The 13,299-nt window shown below is 36.0% G+C and overlaps 1 protein-coding gene across 17 annotated transcripts in view; it reads right to left on the bottom strand.

Moving 5' to 3' along the window:
- The window catches only part of cadpsb (Ca2+-dependent activator protein for secretion b), a 71,358-nt gene extending 61,640 nt beyond the window's left edge, over positions 1-9,718 (bottom strand). For 6 of the 17 annotated variants that reach the window (XM_027147099.2, XM_047813804.1, XM_047813805.1 and 3 more), the window contains exon 1: positions 9,130-9,714. In XM_027147099.2, coding sequence (XP_027002900.1) covers positions 9,130-9,468 — 339 coding nt within the window. In that variant the 5' untranslated portion in view covers positions 9,469-9,714. Of the gene's footprint in view, positions 1-9,129 lie in introns of all 17 variants that reach the window. The other 11 variants (XM_027147096.2, XM_047813802.1, XM_027147106.2 and 8 more) reach the window with 4 other exon arrangements.
- Positions 9,719-13,299: the final 3,581 nt, after the last annotated feature.

Raw genomic sequence — 13,299 nt, 5'->3', positions numbered from 1 at the left:
TGCAGCAGCGCTTTAGGTCTTTATTCTCCCCAGCTTTCTCACCTACTCATCTACACGCTCTGCTCATATAGATAACGTTTCCAAAGCCTTACTTATACCACTGTCAATGCCATTCTGCTTGTCATATTGTAGATTGCTTACTAGGCAAACCCAATTGCTGCACTACAATGTTAAACTATAAGTCTGAGCATAGTGACTGAGAAAAGAATTTCTTGCTTTCTTTTTTCTCCTGCTAAACCTCTTTGTGCTAGAAATGCCCCTTTGACACCACAGCAGAACACATGTCACAGGAACAATAGAAAAACAGCAACTACCAACAAGCTAGGACCAGAATAGCTACTCACCTCCTATGTATTTCAATATAAACATGTTTGTATTTTAGGGAAGAAACCATTTTAAGGGAAGTTTGAATTTTCCTTTCAAACCATGAGTATGATTTAAAAGTACAGAGTACAAGGAACTCATAAAAGAAACATCCAGTCACACAGAAAACAAGATCCTTAAATAAATAATAATATATAATAAAATAATAATAAAAAAAACTCCTGCTGCAGGTTTTGCAGGTTTTTGCAATATTTACTTAAGGATATTTCAACCACAATACAAAGTTCCACAAACAAGGACCAAAGCAAACAGACATACCCTTTGTGTATATACACAGCATTCAGTAGAGCATCATCTGCATCTCATTCATATCCAGCACACTAATCAAGAACAAACAGCAGCTAGATGCAATGAAAAACCAAGCAGGCTTAGTCTGGATCTCTGGGAGAACTGTACGGAGAACAGCACGTTCCAGTTACTCCTTAGCTCCCTGTACACCTTCCCTCCCTGAACCTCCCATCATTTCACTCTCTTTCTGATGAAAGATCGCAGATTTACTGCTGAAGTGGTTTTCAGTACAGACTGAGCCAAAAGAAAGGCCTCGCCATTTCTAAGGAGCATTCTAAACCTTCTATCTACTGGTCTCAAGCAGATCAACCAGATTTACACTTCTTTTTTTTCTGTTTTCAAAAATAAAGCGATTTTGCATTCCTGGTGTGATGAGCCTTTGTTTTTTGGAAGGTATGAAATAGTAATATTTGCTAGTAAAACCAAGTACTAGCAATATTTATGTAAATTTCACAAAGTATTGTCACTACATTTGTTGACACTGAATGGAATATATGTATCCTTTCCTATTTTGTCCTTTTCCTCATTAAATCATTTATTTTGCAGGTCTTCATAGTTAGGCTGTGGAAAAAAATGTGATGCTTTGATCATGGTGATTGTCAAACCCTAATGCACTGCGAACTGAAAGATGCACTGCTGAACACTTTCATCAAAATCACTACTTGTGCAGCACTGCAAATGTATAGATAATATGCAAAATCCTGGGTCCTCTGAACTCAGGTTAATGTCTGTGTAGAGTTTCTTTGCATGTTCTCTTGTGTGGGCTTTTCCTCTGGGTTTGCTGGTTTCCTCTCAGCTTCCAAAAACATGCAAGCAGGTGGATAAGCTTTAAAGAATTGCCCCTAGATGTGTGTTGATTTGTGTGTATGGTGTCTTGCAATGGACCTGTAGTGTGTATGTAGGGATAGGCCGTAGGCCTGTAGGGATATACTCTGAATCCAGATGACCAGGATAAAGTGCTTATAGGAAATGAATGAATGAATCAATTATGTATTTGTGAATTATTCATTTATATATCATTCCAACATGCAAATCCAGCCACAACACAACAGAAGGCTTTCGAGAGGATACTGACAGGGGGCAGAATGTTCTCACTAACTGTCAATGCACTGGAAACATTCACGCATTTAAATTCAAAGCAGCCGGCATCCGCTGGGAAAATTAAAGGCATTTTTTTTTAGTCGATGTATTACTGTAACGTATATCAAATTCATCCCAACGGTGTTGAGTGGGGTTGAAGTCAGGATTCCACAGCAGCACCACTTTGCATTTGCATTGTGTTGCCTTTTTTTTAGGCCACCATAATCAGGGGATTTCTTTTGGCTGTCTGCAAATGAAGACTGAACACCCACCTCTTAGTAATTAAAAAATAAGAAGACCTGAATTTTATCTCCTCTGTAACAGGGTTTGAGCTTAATAATATTCTTAGACACATACCTATTTGTGCTATCGTGTTTTAATAAGAACCGTAAAGCACATCTTTTAGTTCTGGATAAGGGTGTCTGCTAAATGCTGTAAATATAATTGTTTTCAGAGAGGACAGTGAGTTCATTGAAGTCGATTTCTCACTTTTTAATTGAAAACTATATGAGTTAATGTAAACCTGGTTTCTCATATATACTCAGAATAACCAGTGGAAAAGCACCACATCCAGCTTCATAATGTGCATTAATCATTAGAGCTTTAAATAATACATCACATAGCAATCATAGTCTTTCATATTCTGTAATTAGCTAGTCATGAAAGGCAAAATTTTTTGCATTCTATTATGTAGTTTTTCCATTATATTTAAATCAATTATATGTAATCATAAATGGTACCACTGAGCAACCGTGTGCTCTAGAGATAGAAATATCTACCAAATTTACTGTGAGCTCTCTGAGCAATGTCGAACGACTATAGACCATTTCAAAGCATTTGTTCTTGCTTCACCTCTGCTGACCTCAATGGTCCAGTTTAATGACGCAGTCGATCTCTCATCAGTGATATACTGTAGGGTATCGTCTGTCTACTGTGTGATTTTATCAGTTCATTTCACAGCACCTAAGGTATAAGTTACAATCTTTGAAATTTATCATAGCTAATAGGATTACAGCAGATACAAGGTGGACCTGCACACTGACCTAACACAAACAGATGTGTAAATATCTGTATCAGAGCAGGTTAATTGGTTGAAGGGCAAAATATTTTCTTATAGAAAAAAAATGAAAGAATTTGTCTATTTTATGAAAATGGACAATTCAAATGGTCTGATGAATAAGAAATTATTTAGTTGAACAAATCAAATTTTCAAAATGTGGGGTGAAAATCTCATGAATTATTCTCAAACAAGCTGTTTGCAACAAGCTTTTGTTTATTTTATGCATGATTACACTGTGTGCCCATGCACAAGACAAGCCTTATCATCTAAGAACAGAGCTTGTTTGAAAGCTCATATAGTGTACAATATGCATTGGTATGAATGTGTGTATATGCTTTTGATAAAATGCATGTGTTTCATGCATATATTGTGAATTTTACACTAATAAGTATTTAAGGCCATTTAGATTACCTCTTAAAAAAATCAGTCAGTTTTACAGTCAGTTTTACTTGTGAAGTTTTTTATTTGGAGGCAATGACATGTAATATTATCTAGTATATCCATTTAATATCAATATTGAGAAACAGTCCACCAGGTATGATTTTTTGAGTGCTTGAATTGCAGGTATTGCCACATTTGTGGACATTGTAATCAACATTTGTACCGTTTCATATTTTGTCCTAATTAAATAATTTATTTTTCTGATCTTAATAATTAGTCACAGAATTTTGATGTTTGATTATGGTGGCTGATTAGCCCCAATGCACTGAAATCTGAAAGATGCACTGCAGAACACTTACAATAAAATCACTACATGCTCAGCATTTTAGACATGCACGAAAATCTTGGTCTTCTGTCCTCACTATCTGTGAGGAGCCTCGCTGCATATTCTCTGGTGTGGGTTTTCTCTGGGATTGCCAGTTCCTTCCCACTTTCCAGAAATACACTAGGTGGTGGGTTTGAAGGTGCACCAACATGGCTGTGATGTTTGGAAGCTTATATAGTATATGCATTGGTGTAGGTGGTGTGTGTGCACCCTGTGTGTAAGTGCATGTGTTTTTGAATTTTAAACTAAAAAGCATATAGAAATTTGTACATGCAATGAAAGTCACAATTCTTATTTAACATTTATATACAACTATACACGTATTCAACAATATATATACGATCCATAATACAGATTATATATTCTTACTTGTTCTATGTATAATTGTGTGTTTGGACAGAAAAAAAAAAACAAGTACAAGTTTGATAGGTAGACATATTTACATACCATCAAGAGTATCTCTGCATGCTCTGTACATTCTCAATTACATGCTGTTCTAGGAGAGATTACAATCGTGCCCATGTGTAAAAGCTGGCACATGAAATAATGTGTGTACCTGCAAAGGCGAGCTAATGTGCATGTGGGGGTGCAAGCATTTGTCTGGAACTATCCAATTCGAGTTAAAAATAAGGAATTGATGTGTATGACATGGCACGCTCAGCAAAATGGCATCTAGGATCCATCTAGGAATGCCTTCTGTCTCACCCCACGCGCCTCAGAGAAGAACTTTACAGGGAAATACATGTGTGACCGTTGTCTGATGCGCCTTTATTTTTCCTACTGTTAGCATAAGAGACCATGAGCAAAAAGCTGCATGCTATTCAACCTTCAGGAAGAGGGAAGGTTATGCAGGCCTGTGCCAACGGGGTGTGAGTAGGAGTGGGGGAGGTGTTGCTTAATGGATAATGAGATGTAGATGGAATGTAGCTAATACATGAGGGTGTGTGTGAGCGGGTGTGGGTGGGAGGATCGAGTAAAATAGCCAATCTTTAGAATACGGCAATCTGCTATTGTGCTTGCTTGCATGTGTGTGTTTGTATTGATCCTAAATCAGCTGGTATGCTGTTGTGCTTGATGATGAGAACGCGCAGTCCACCTCCTCTTTCTTATGTAACAAATACCATGCCTTTTCTGTTAGCCCTTTATGTTTGTATAAGAAAATATGCTGCATTTTTATTATTACCATTATTCAATATGAATCTTTAGAAGTAATCAGGCAAGGCCAAGAATTGCTCAACATTTCATATTCATTCATGAGAGTAGAACCAGCCAAATTCCTTGTAGGTCATGATTTACTTTTCACACCTATTCAAAGATATAATTCAAATTCTTCCATTCTTGTTAAAATAAGGGTTTTCATTGACAATGTGACAATGCATCTACACACACTGTGGTGTCAACCAAGGAGGTTTAAACCAACAATGTAGTTGTTATCACTTCATTTCCACTGTAGTCTACGGCTTGCCCAATTGTAGTCACTGCATCGGCAGCAGTTTAATCAAGCAAAAAAAAAATAATTCCCACAAGTTTTTTGTTCTTTAATGCCATGATGACTGAGGTTTAAATAAAAGGATGGCACATAGCAGCATGTAAAACCTGAAGTGACACCGACAGCTTTTAATTGGACTTAATTGTATTCTGTCTATTCTGACTTTTTGCAGTCTGCTTTAAAATATTACATATCAACACCAACAGAATACCACATTTACACACACATACGCATGGGTGTGTATACTGCATTTTCCACTCTATTATCATTTCCCTTAACGCCACCTCTTTTAGCCTCTTCTTTATCTGCCTTCTTTATCTAATTAAATTTCCTCTCATGTGAAGAACTTCTTATTTTAGATCACAAGCTCAGTCTCCTCTGCTGTTGCTGAGACATGTCTTCACTAGACTACATGACCTCTTCGAGTGTATAATTTTTATTCTTTCCTAGAACCTTATCTGAATGACTGTTCAATACAATACATGACCAAATACAATATTCAATACAAAACATGGTAAATCTAATAAGTCTGTGTTTATAGGAAGATGCTAGTAATGTCACTTTATAGTTTGCGCATACACTGCTGTCAGCGCTGTCCTAATCTCCGACTCTGCTTAGCTTGACAGAGTGTGTTGAGTGCAGCTTTTCATCATTCTCTTCTTAAGTCAGATTTTTATATTTGCCTTTTTGAACTGATGAGATCCCACAAAACCAGACCCGTCTGTAATGATGTTTCGGTCATATCTGGGCTTCTATATGATTAAATGGTGATATTTATCATTTTCAAATGTAGCAAAGAGCTGAAGGTGTCTGTTATCCCTTAGACACACAAACAGAGCTCAACAGATTAAAAAAAAAAGATCTAACGAGAAAATCTGAGAAGAAATGCAGTTGAATTTCTTACACTGGTCACTCGAATACATTCATACATTCCTAACCACACAATCACACAATAATGCTCTGATTTGCATCCCCTTTGTGAAAAAAAGGTAATCATGTGGCTTGCAGCTCTGGGTTCTCAATGCACAGGAGGGAAGTGCAGCCAGTCTTCATCACAACCCATTTAACCAGCAGAAGTGCAAGCCTGATTGAGTTACTCATTACATATTCACTAGGTGTCTTCTTGTTTGATGATCCCCACAGCATGAATATCATAAAAATAAGACAGTTAAAAAATATATATATATATACACACACAGACATACAATTTAGATTTTTTTTTTCATTTTGATCATTTTAGTACAGCTGCAGAGAATATGTGCTTTGAAGTTGATCTGTGGTTGGTTGTATGCCTTAAAAAAGGTCTCATTAAGACACATTTGGTTGCATTTCTCTAAAATCTAAAATTTCTTACCTGTCTGTATGACTTTTTGTGAATTGTGATGCATTATGGTCACCTGCATGACTAATATGATTACCTACAGTGTATTGTTGGACTTGTTAAGGACTTGTTGTTACATTTAAGCAGTAGACAGTTACAATATACACTGTTAAAATATATTTGTTTAAAAAAAATGAAATGTGTATGGCTATGATGTTCATTGTTAGACTACACTATACTAGACTAAATTCTAAGAAAAATGAGAAATGCCATTTAACTACTGTTTTATATTGATACCATTGAATTACTGCAAGTCAACTACTGCAAATAGCACAAAGACCTGAAAAAATAACTGAAATAAATATTTCACCCAGCGACAGCCACCAGCAATGAATTTACTTAGGTAAAGTAAATTAATTTACCTAAATATTTCCACCATCCTGCTTTGTCAAACAATATATTAATTTGGTGAAATGAAAAAGGATAATCTGCAATAACGTTTTTAAATTATATATTAAAAGACTTATACAAGTAGTTTGCCACAATAAAAAAATGCAAAGCTCAATACAATTTTGTATATTGTACACATTTTCAAAATCTTGTTGTTATAAATCAAAACTCAAGGTCAGACTATAAGTCTTTGTTTAACATACATCTTAAAGTTTCATGGCAATACTAAATGATCCAAGCCTTAACACAGAAATATTTTTAATGAAATGGCATGATTAATGACATGATCATCAATCAATGATTGCGCCATTACTGTATAGTCAATGACTGTTAATTATTTTTTTCACAATGGTATTAATGATAATATTTAACAATGTTTTTAAATTCAATTCGGTTAAATATTTATACCTGCATGACAAATCCCCATGTCTGTTATTACAGCAAATTGGTGAAGTGGAAATTTTCTTAGTTTTAAAAGTTCAAAGAAATTAATTTGAATCCTTCTAGCTAGTAATATTTATTTTAGTCCAAATTCAGTCCAAATTGATTTTTAATGCATACATTTCCCACACTATCAGTCCTGTATTCTTTGTACTTGATGAATGTCCTTCAAGGGAATTATTTAGATTGCATAGAGATTGAAATGTCTTTTTTGCGCTTTAAGGACCTTAGGAGTGACTCAATACTAAAATGAATTTCTATGACCCAAATATCACCAGCCATGACTCACTAAACTCAGCTGACTCCCAATGGGAGAACCAGAGCCTTGTTTCTTGTATGAAAGTGAAATGGCCAAAATTCACATTGTACTACACTGGATTAATATGTGATTTTGTATTGTGTCTTTGTATTTGAAACAAAATGTTAATGTTGTTACATTGAAACCTTAATTAGGGCCATAAGGTCCTCCTACAAACAGATGTAGACTGTAAATGTTGGTCATATGCAGTAAAATACATGAACACAGAGCCATAGTTATTTGAAGGATTATATTAAAATTATGATGAAACAAATGATTTTAATTATCTGGCAGCGACTGTAGATGGTTTGTGACCTCAAGCTGTTAAGAACTTGTTGTAAAATGTAAATGTTCAACCTCGATCAATAACTGACGAGAATTAGATGGGATCTGTAGTGTGCACTTGCAAGATCAGGATCAGATACAAACAGTGGAAACAGTATGAAACACTGCAGCATACTGTGATCAATAGCCTGAAGCTTTACTCTAATTCCGATGGTTGTGGAGGGACGGAAGAAAGAAAAACAATAGCTGGATGATAAAAAAAAAAAAAAAAGATCTATATGTGCTCAGAAAAGAGAAGAGCAAAGCAACACATTGAACAAATATGCTGGAACTTAATACCATGTTTGTTTGCTCTAGATAAAAAAAAAAGAAAAATATTTACAGGGGAAACAGGAAACTAGAAAGTGATTACCTGGGTTTTATAAAGTAGATTTTATTGCTTCTACATTTAAAATTCAACTGTTTGTAAATACTAAAGGTTCCTCTGATCTAAATTGGGTCAATCGCACTGGCTTTAATTCAAGTTTCATCATTTTAGATTGAAGTATATTTAGTGGGGAAAAATACATTTAGTGGATCTCACATTAACATCTGACACCTAAGGTCACAGGCAGATGAAAGAGCCAATGTGGAGAGACATGATGGAGCTAAGTCCCAAACCGCATGTTACTGATGGTTTGTCTACGTAGTACGCCATCTTTTGGCATACGAGGTGTAGTAGGCTATTTTTGGATATAATTTTAAACGGTAGTTTGCTAGTAAGGGATTTAGGTAATAGATTCTATGATCAGCCCGACGCGAGAACACGTGGGTCAGGTGACTCTCTTGGGGCCGTGACGGAGCTTTATTTTGGTCCGGCTGCTCTGTCGCCCTTTCAGGGAATAAGCACTTAACTGGAAGTCGTCTTGCGCTGTCATGGATGTGGGACGGGCTGCTTTTTGGGGTCACTTTCAGCCTAGCATCTACATCCCAAATTCAAGGATCTTTGTGCTTTTGCTATCCCGTTCATTCACACACCTCCCCCACTTGTCCCACAAAACGGAGGACTGTGGTGACCTCATACATTTATTATTGCTAATGCGTGTATGTATATATATATATATATATATATATATATATATATATATATATATATATATATATATATATATATATATATATTCGACAAGCATATTCATGCTTGTTATAACTTATAAGAATTAAACAAAAGCATGTGCTTCTCAAGGTGAGATGAAAGGAGGATGCACCTCTGCTTTGGTTCTCTTACCTTGAGCTGTCTCCTCGCCATGTCGGTCGGTTGCTTAGCGTTGAACGGATAAGCGATGCATCGCATAACGAAGACGTAGAGCTGCAGACGCTTCTTTCGCTCCTCTTCCTCCCGCTGCAGCTTCTCGACATCTTCCTTCTCGTGTTCACTGGCGGCGGACGGGCTCGGGCTGCTGGGGCGGGCGCTGTTCCCACGGCCCCCGGGCTGCAGCCGTTCCGAGCTCTCGCTTCCTCTGTTCGGCGACACGCGAGGACCTCCAGACTGCGGCGCCAGCGTCTCTTTGCTTTCCTCTTCTACTATCCCGTCCGATTCCTCCTCGCTGGATGACGGGTCCAACATTTTTGCTTCAAAACAGTTACTGGACTAAAAAGAAAAAGCGACACCCTGCTAAAATGTAAAACCAGAGGAACCTAGTTCGGCGTACAGGCGGAGTAGTGAATTGAACTACGGTGCGGTGGAGAGCGTCTTATGTCCCAGCGAAGAGGCAGCGGACGCCGGATGAGACAGACACTGCAATCTCTCCGCACGGGCAGCGCAACGATGCTGACGCGCCCAACCGTGGCTCCGGTTAGCCAATCACGGTGCGCAGAAGGGGAGGAACGGCGTGGGAGAGAGCGCGCGCGAGGCAGTGGCGGGGACGCGCTGGCGGGGCCGAGCTCAGGAAGTCTCTCTCTCTCTCTCTCTCTCTCTCTCTCTCTCTCTCTCTCTCTCTCTCTCTCTCTCTCTCTCTCTCTCTCTCAATGAAACCAACGAGCGCCGACGGCCACTTCCTGCCGTGCAGCTGTCCGTGGTGCTGAAGGCGCTTCAGGGTCGCCGCATTCAGTACTCACGCGGTTTATTTAAATCGTTATTAAAGTAGCGTGCTCCGAGACATACAGCCAGCAAAATCATTACCTCTGGACATCAAATGCGAATTACAAATGGCATTAAAAATGTATTTACGTCACACATTGTTGATTCTATGGGTAGATGAAAATCATAAACAAGGTCATGCTTTCAAATACAAACCTGAAATGGCGCTGTTACACCTGTTCATGGAATACAGGGACTGAAGTTCCACATTTTCCCTGTAGGGGAAGATACGTCTCACACAGTACAATGCAATACAATACAATGTCTGCCTCTGTGGCTAAAGTGACATTTCTAAAGGTCATTTTGAGGTCAGACTGTGGGGCAGCAAGCTAGAATAGAACACGGTTCCTCTATAGAAGGATGGCACAAGCACCTAACAAACACTTTAAACTAGAATCACTTTAAATTTTCTAAAGGCTTCATCATTTAAAAGGTCATCACAATTATGAAATGTAAAATTTCTATCTAAAATAGGCCAAGATACAATATTTATTTGCTTCAAACATGTGTTCTTGGCTGACTGATTAATATTTAAATTGTCTGTAGTGTATGATTAAGTGTGAGTGTGATTGTACCATGCAATGGGTTGGTTCCCCCTCCATATTCCCCCACATCTTGCCCTCAATTCACCTGGGACAGGCTCCAGGTCACCGTGACCTTATGTAGCATAAGCAGAAAAGGAATGGATGGAATTGAGATAACAAAGAGCTAGAGATAACAAAGTATTCTTTTGGGAAAGCTTGCATTGCCAGTGATTCTTGAATTTAGCACATTAGTTAGTGAGGACTTCAGGAAGTTATTGCACTTAAGACTATAAATATAAATGTCTGACAGCTCAAGATACTGCAGCAGCTGTTCAGTAAAAGGGTAGCACTTGAAGCTTAGACTACATCTGCTAAGCATTCATAAGCCTGTTCAATAAATTATGAAACCAGCATACTTTGTATCTTCAATATTGAGACAAAATAAAAACAAAACAAATCTTGTTATTGGGCCCCAGGCAAAAATTCACCCACTGGCTCCATATGACTTTTCCTTTACAAATGCTTAGCAGTGAATCTTCTTGCCTAAGGACAATGGATTTTGAATATATTTGTAAAAAGCATTTCTTATTCATTCATTCATTCATTCATTCATTCATTCATTCATTCATTCATTCATTCATTCATTCATTTATTCATTAATTTTCAGGCATTTACACAATGCTACAATTTGCACTTCTTGTGGATGTTAAACTGAATTTCATTGCAGAATACCTGTACTGTGCAATGACAATAAAGATCTATCTATCTATCTATCTATCTATCTATCTATCTATCTATCTATCTATCTATCTATCTATCTATCTATCTATCTATCTATCTATCTATCTATCTATCTATCTATCTATCTATCTATCTATCTATACATACTTTTTTCTATCTTCCTGCATGTTTGTGGACAATGAGAAGAAACCAAAGAACCCGGAGGAACAAGCACAGGGAGAACACATGGCAAAACTCAATTTTGACAGCATCCTGAGTTAAATAATGTTAACATTAATAATGAATATGTTGTTTTGAGGTGTTACTAATGAAATGATATTGTATTGATTTGCAGCTGCACTACTACTGAACACAGGACTGAATCTGATGCACTGGATCTGTGAAGCAGTAACACTAGCTTCTTGACCTCTGTACTGCCCACATTTCACATTTCACAAATTCTAACTGTACAGGAAAAAAGATTCAATTGTTAAGCAAATGACCGTGCAAGGGACTGTGATAAAGAAGAAAAGTGCATAACATAACATTAGCTTGAATAGTCTGTTAATATGCATGATTGATGTTCTAACTTTTTAATAGTACATAATTGAATGTGAGTTGTTTTATATATTTGCTGGAGTGCCTCCATAAATATGTATATGTAAGGAATAAACTTGATTGAGTGTGTTCACAATTATGCTATTGGCTATATGAAAAGAATCAACAAGCAATTGCAGCTCACCACAAAAAAGAGTTACTTAGTTATCTATGGGAACCGTTCTGCAAGTTGTGATTTCTGTTGTGGTCTATTATTATGCACCATAAAACTATGATTTAGAGTGATATACATGAACAGTCTGATAACCATGCAGACATTCTATGCATTTTCAGGACGTATGTGTAAACAAGTAGGTGTAGAGTTTTGAGAATGTTTTAGTGTCAGTAAGAAACATTATCTATAGTTTTCTTACTAATAATTTCTATATGAGATGTAAAATAAAGCAGTTCTGCTACTAGCCCTGTTTTCTAACCGGTTCTCTTTCCAGTCTATGTTGGTCCAGCGGTTCTTCAGTTTTCTGTAGCTTCATCTGCAGTAGCACTCTCTTTGCATCTTAACCATTAAAAATTAATAGAGTCTCAGTAATGACAGTTTAATAACCTTACCTTGTGTGTCAGGCTCACAAGTCTGCTGCTGAAATAGAGACTAATTCCAATCCCATGCCTGAGATAGTTTAATATCAACTTCATAGCCCTCTAATTTGCAAAGCTAGCATTGACTTGTATTATTATTAACTTTAATTATTAGACACTACATATATGATTGTATCATAAAATGAAACCTGTCAAAAACACTACTTAACTACCCCCAACCCCACCACCACCACAACAACAACAACAACAATTATTATTGTTATTGTTGTTATTATTATTATTATTATTATTATTATTATTATTATTATTATTATTATTATTATTATTATTATTATTATTAGTAGTAGTAGTAGTAGTAGTAGTAGTATTAATAATAATAATAATAATAATAATAATAATAATAACAATAATAACAATAATAACAATAATAACAACAATAACAATAATTCTTTTTATTGTTGTTATTATTGTTATTATTATTATTATTATTAATACTACTACGACGACTACTAATAATAATAATAATAACAACAACAATAATAATACTAATTGTTGTTGTTATTATTATTATTATTATTAGTAGTAGTAGTAGTAGTAGTATTAATAATAATAATAATAATAATAAAATAAAATAAAAAATAATAATAACAACAATAACAATAATAATTGTTATTATTATTATTATTATTATTATTATTATTATTATTATTATTATTATTATTATTATTATTATTATTATTACCTGTTAATAATTAATAATTAATAATTAGAGGAAGAAGAAAAAGAAGAAGAAGAAGAAAAAGTAGAACCATAGATGAAAATGGAAAGATACGCATGGAACACAGTGTGTTCATAAGGCTGCATATGAGGTTGTAGTTCAGATATGCAGTATTGTTCATGTTCTCCTACAATCACATTGTTT

The sequence above is a fragment of the Tachysurus fulvidraco genome, chromosome 5 (genome assembly GCF_022655615.1).
Source record: "Tachysurus fulvidraco isolate hzauxx_2018 chromosome 5, HZAU_PFXX_2.0, whole genome shotgun sequence".
NCBI lineage: Eukaryota > Metazoa > Chordata > Actinopteri > Siluriformes > Bagridae > Tachysurus > Tachysurus fulvidraco.
Note: the sequence above shows the minus strand (reverse complement) of the source record. Positions and strands in the feature narration are given on the sequence as shown.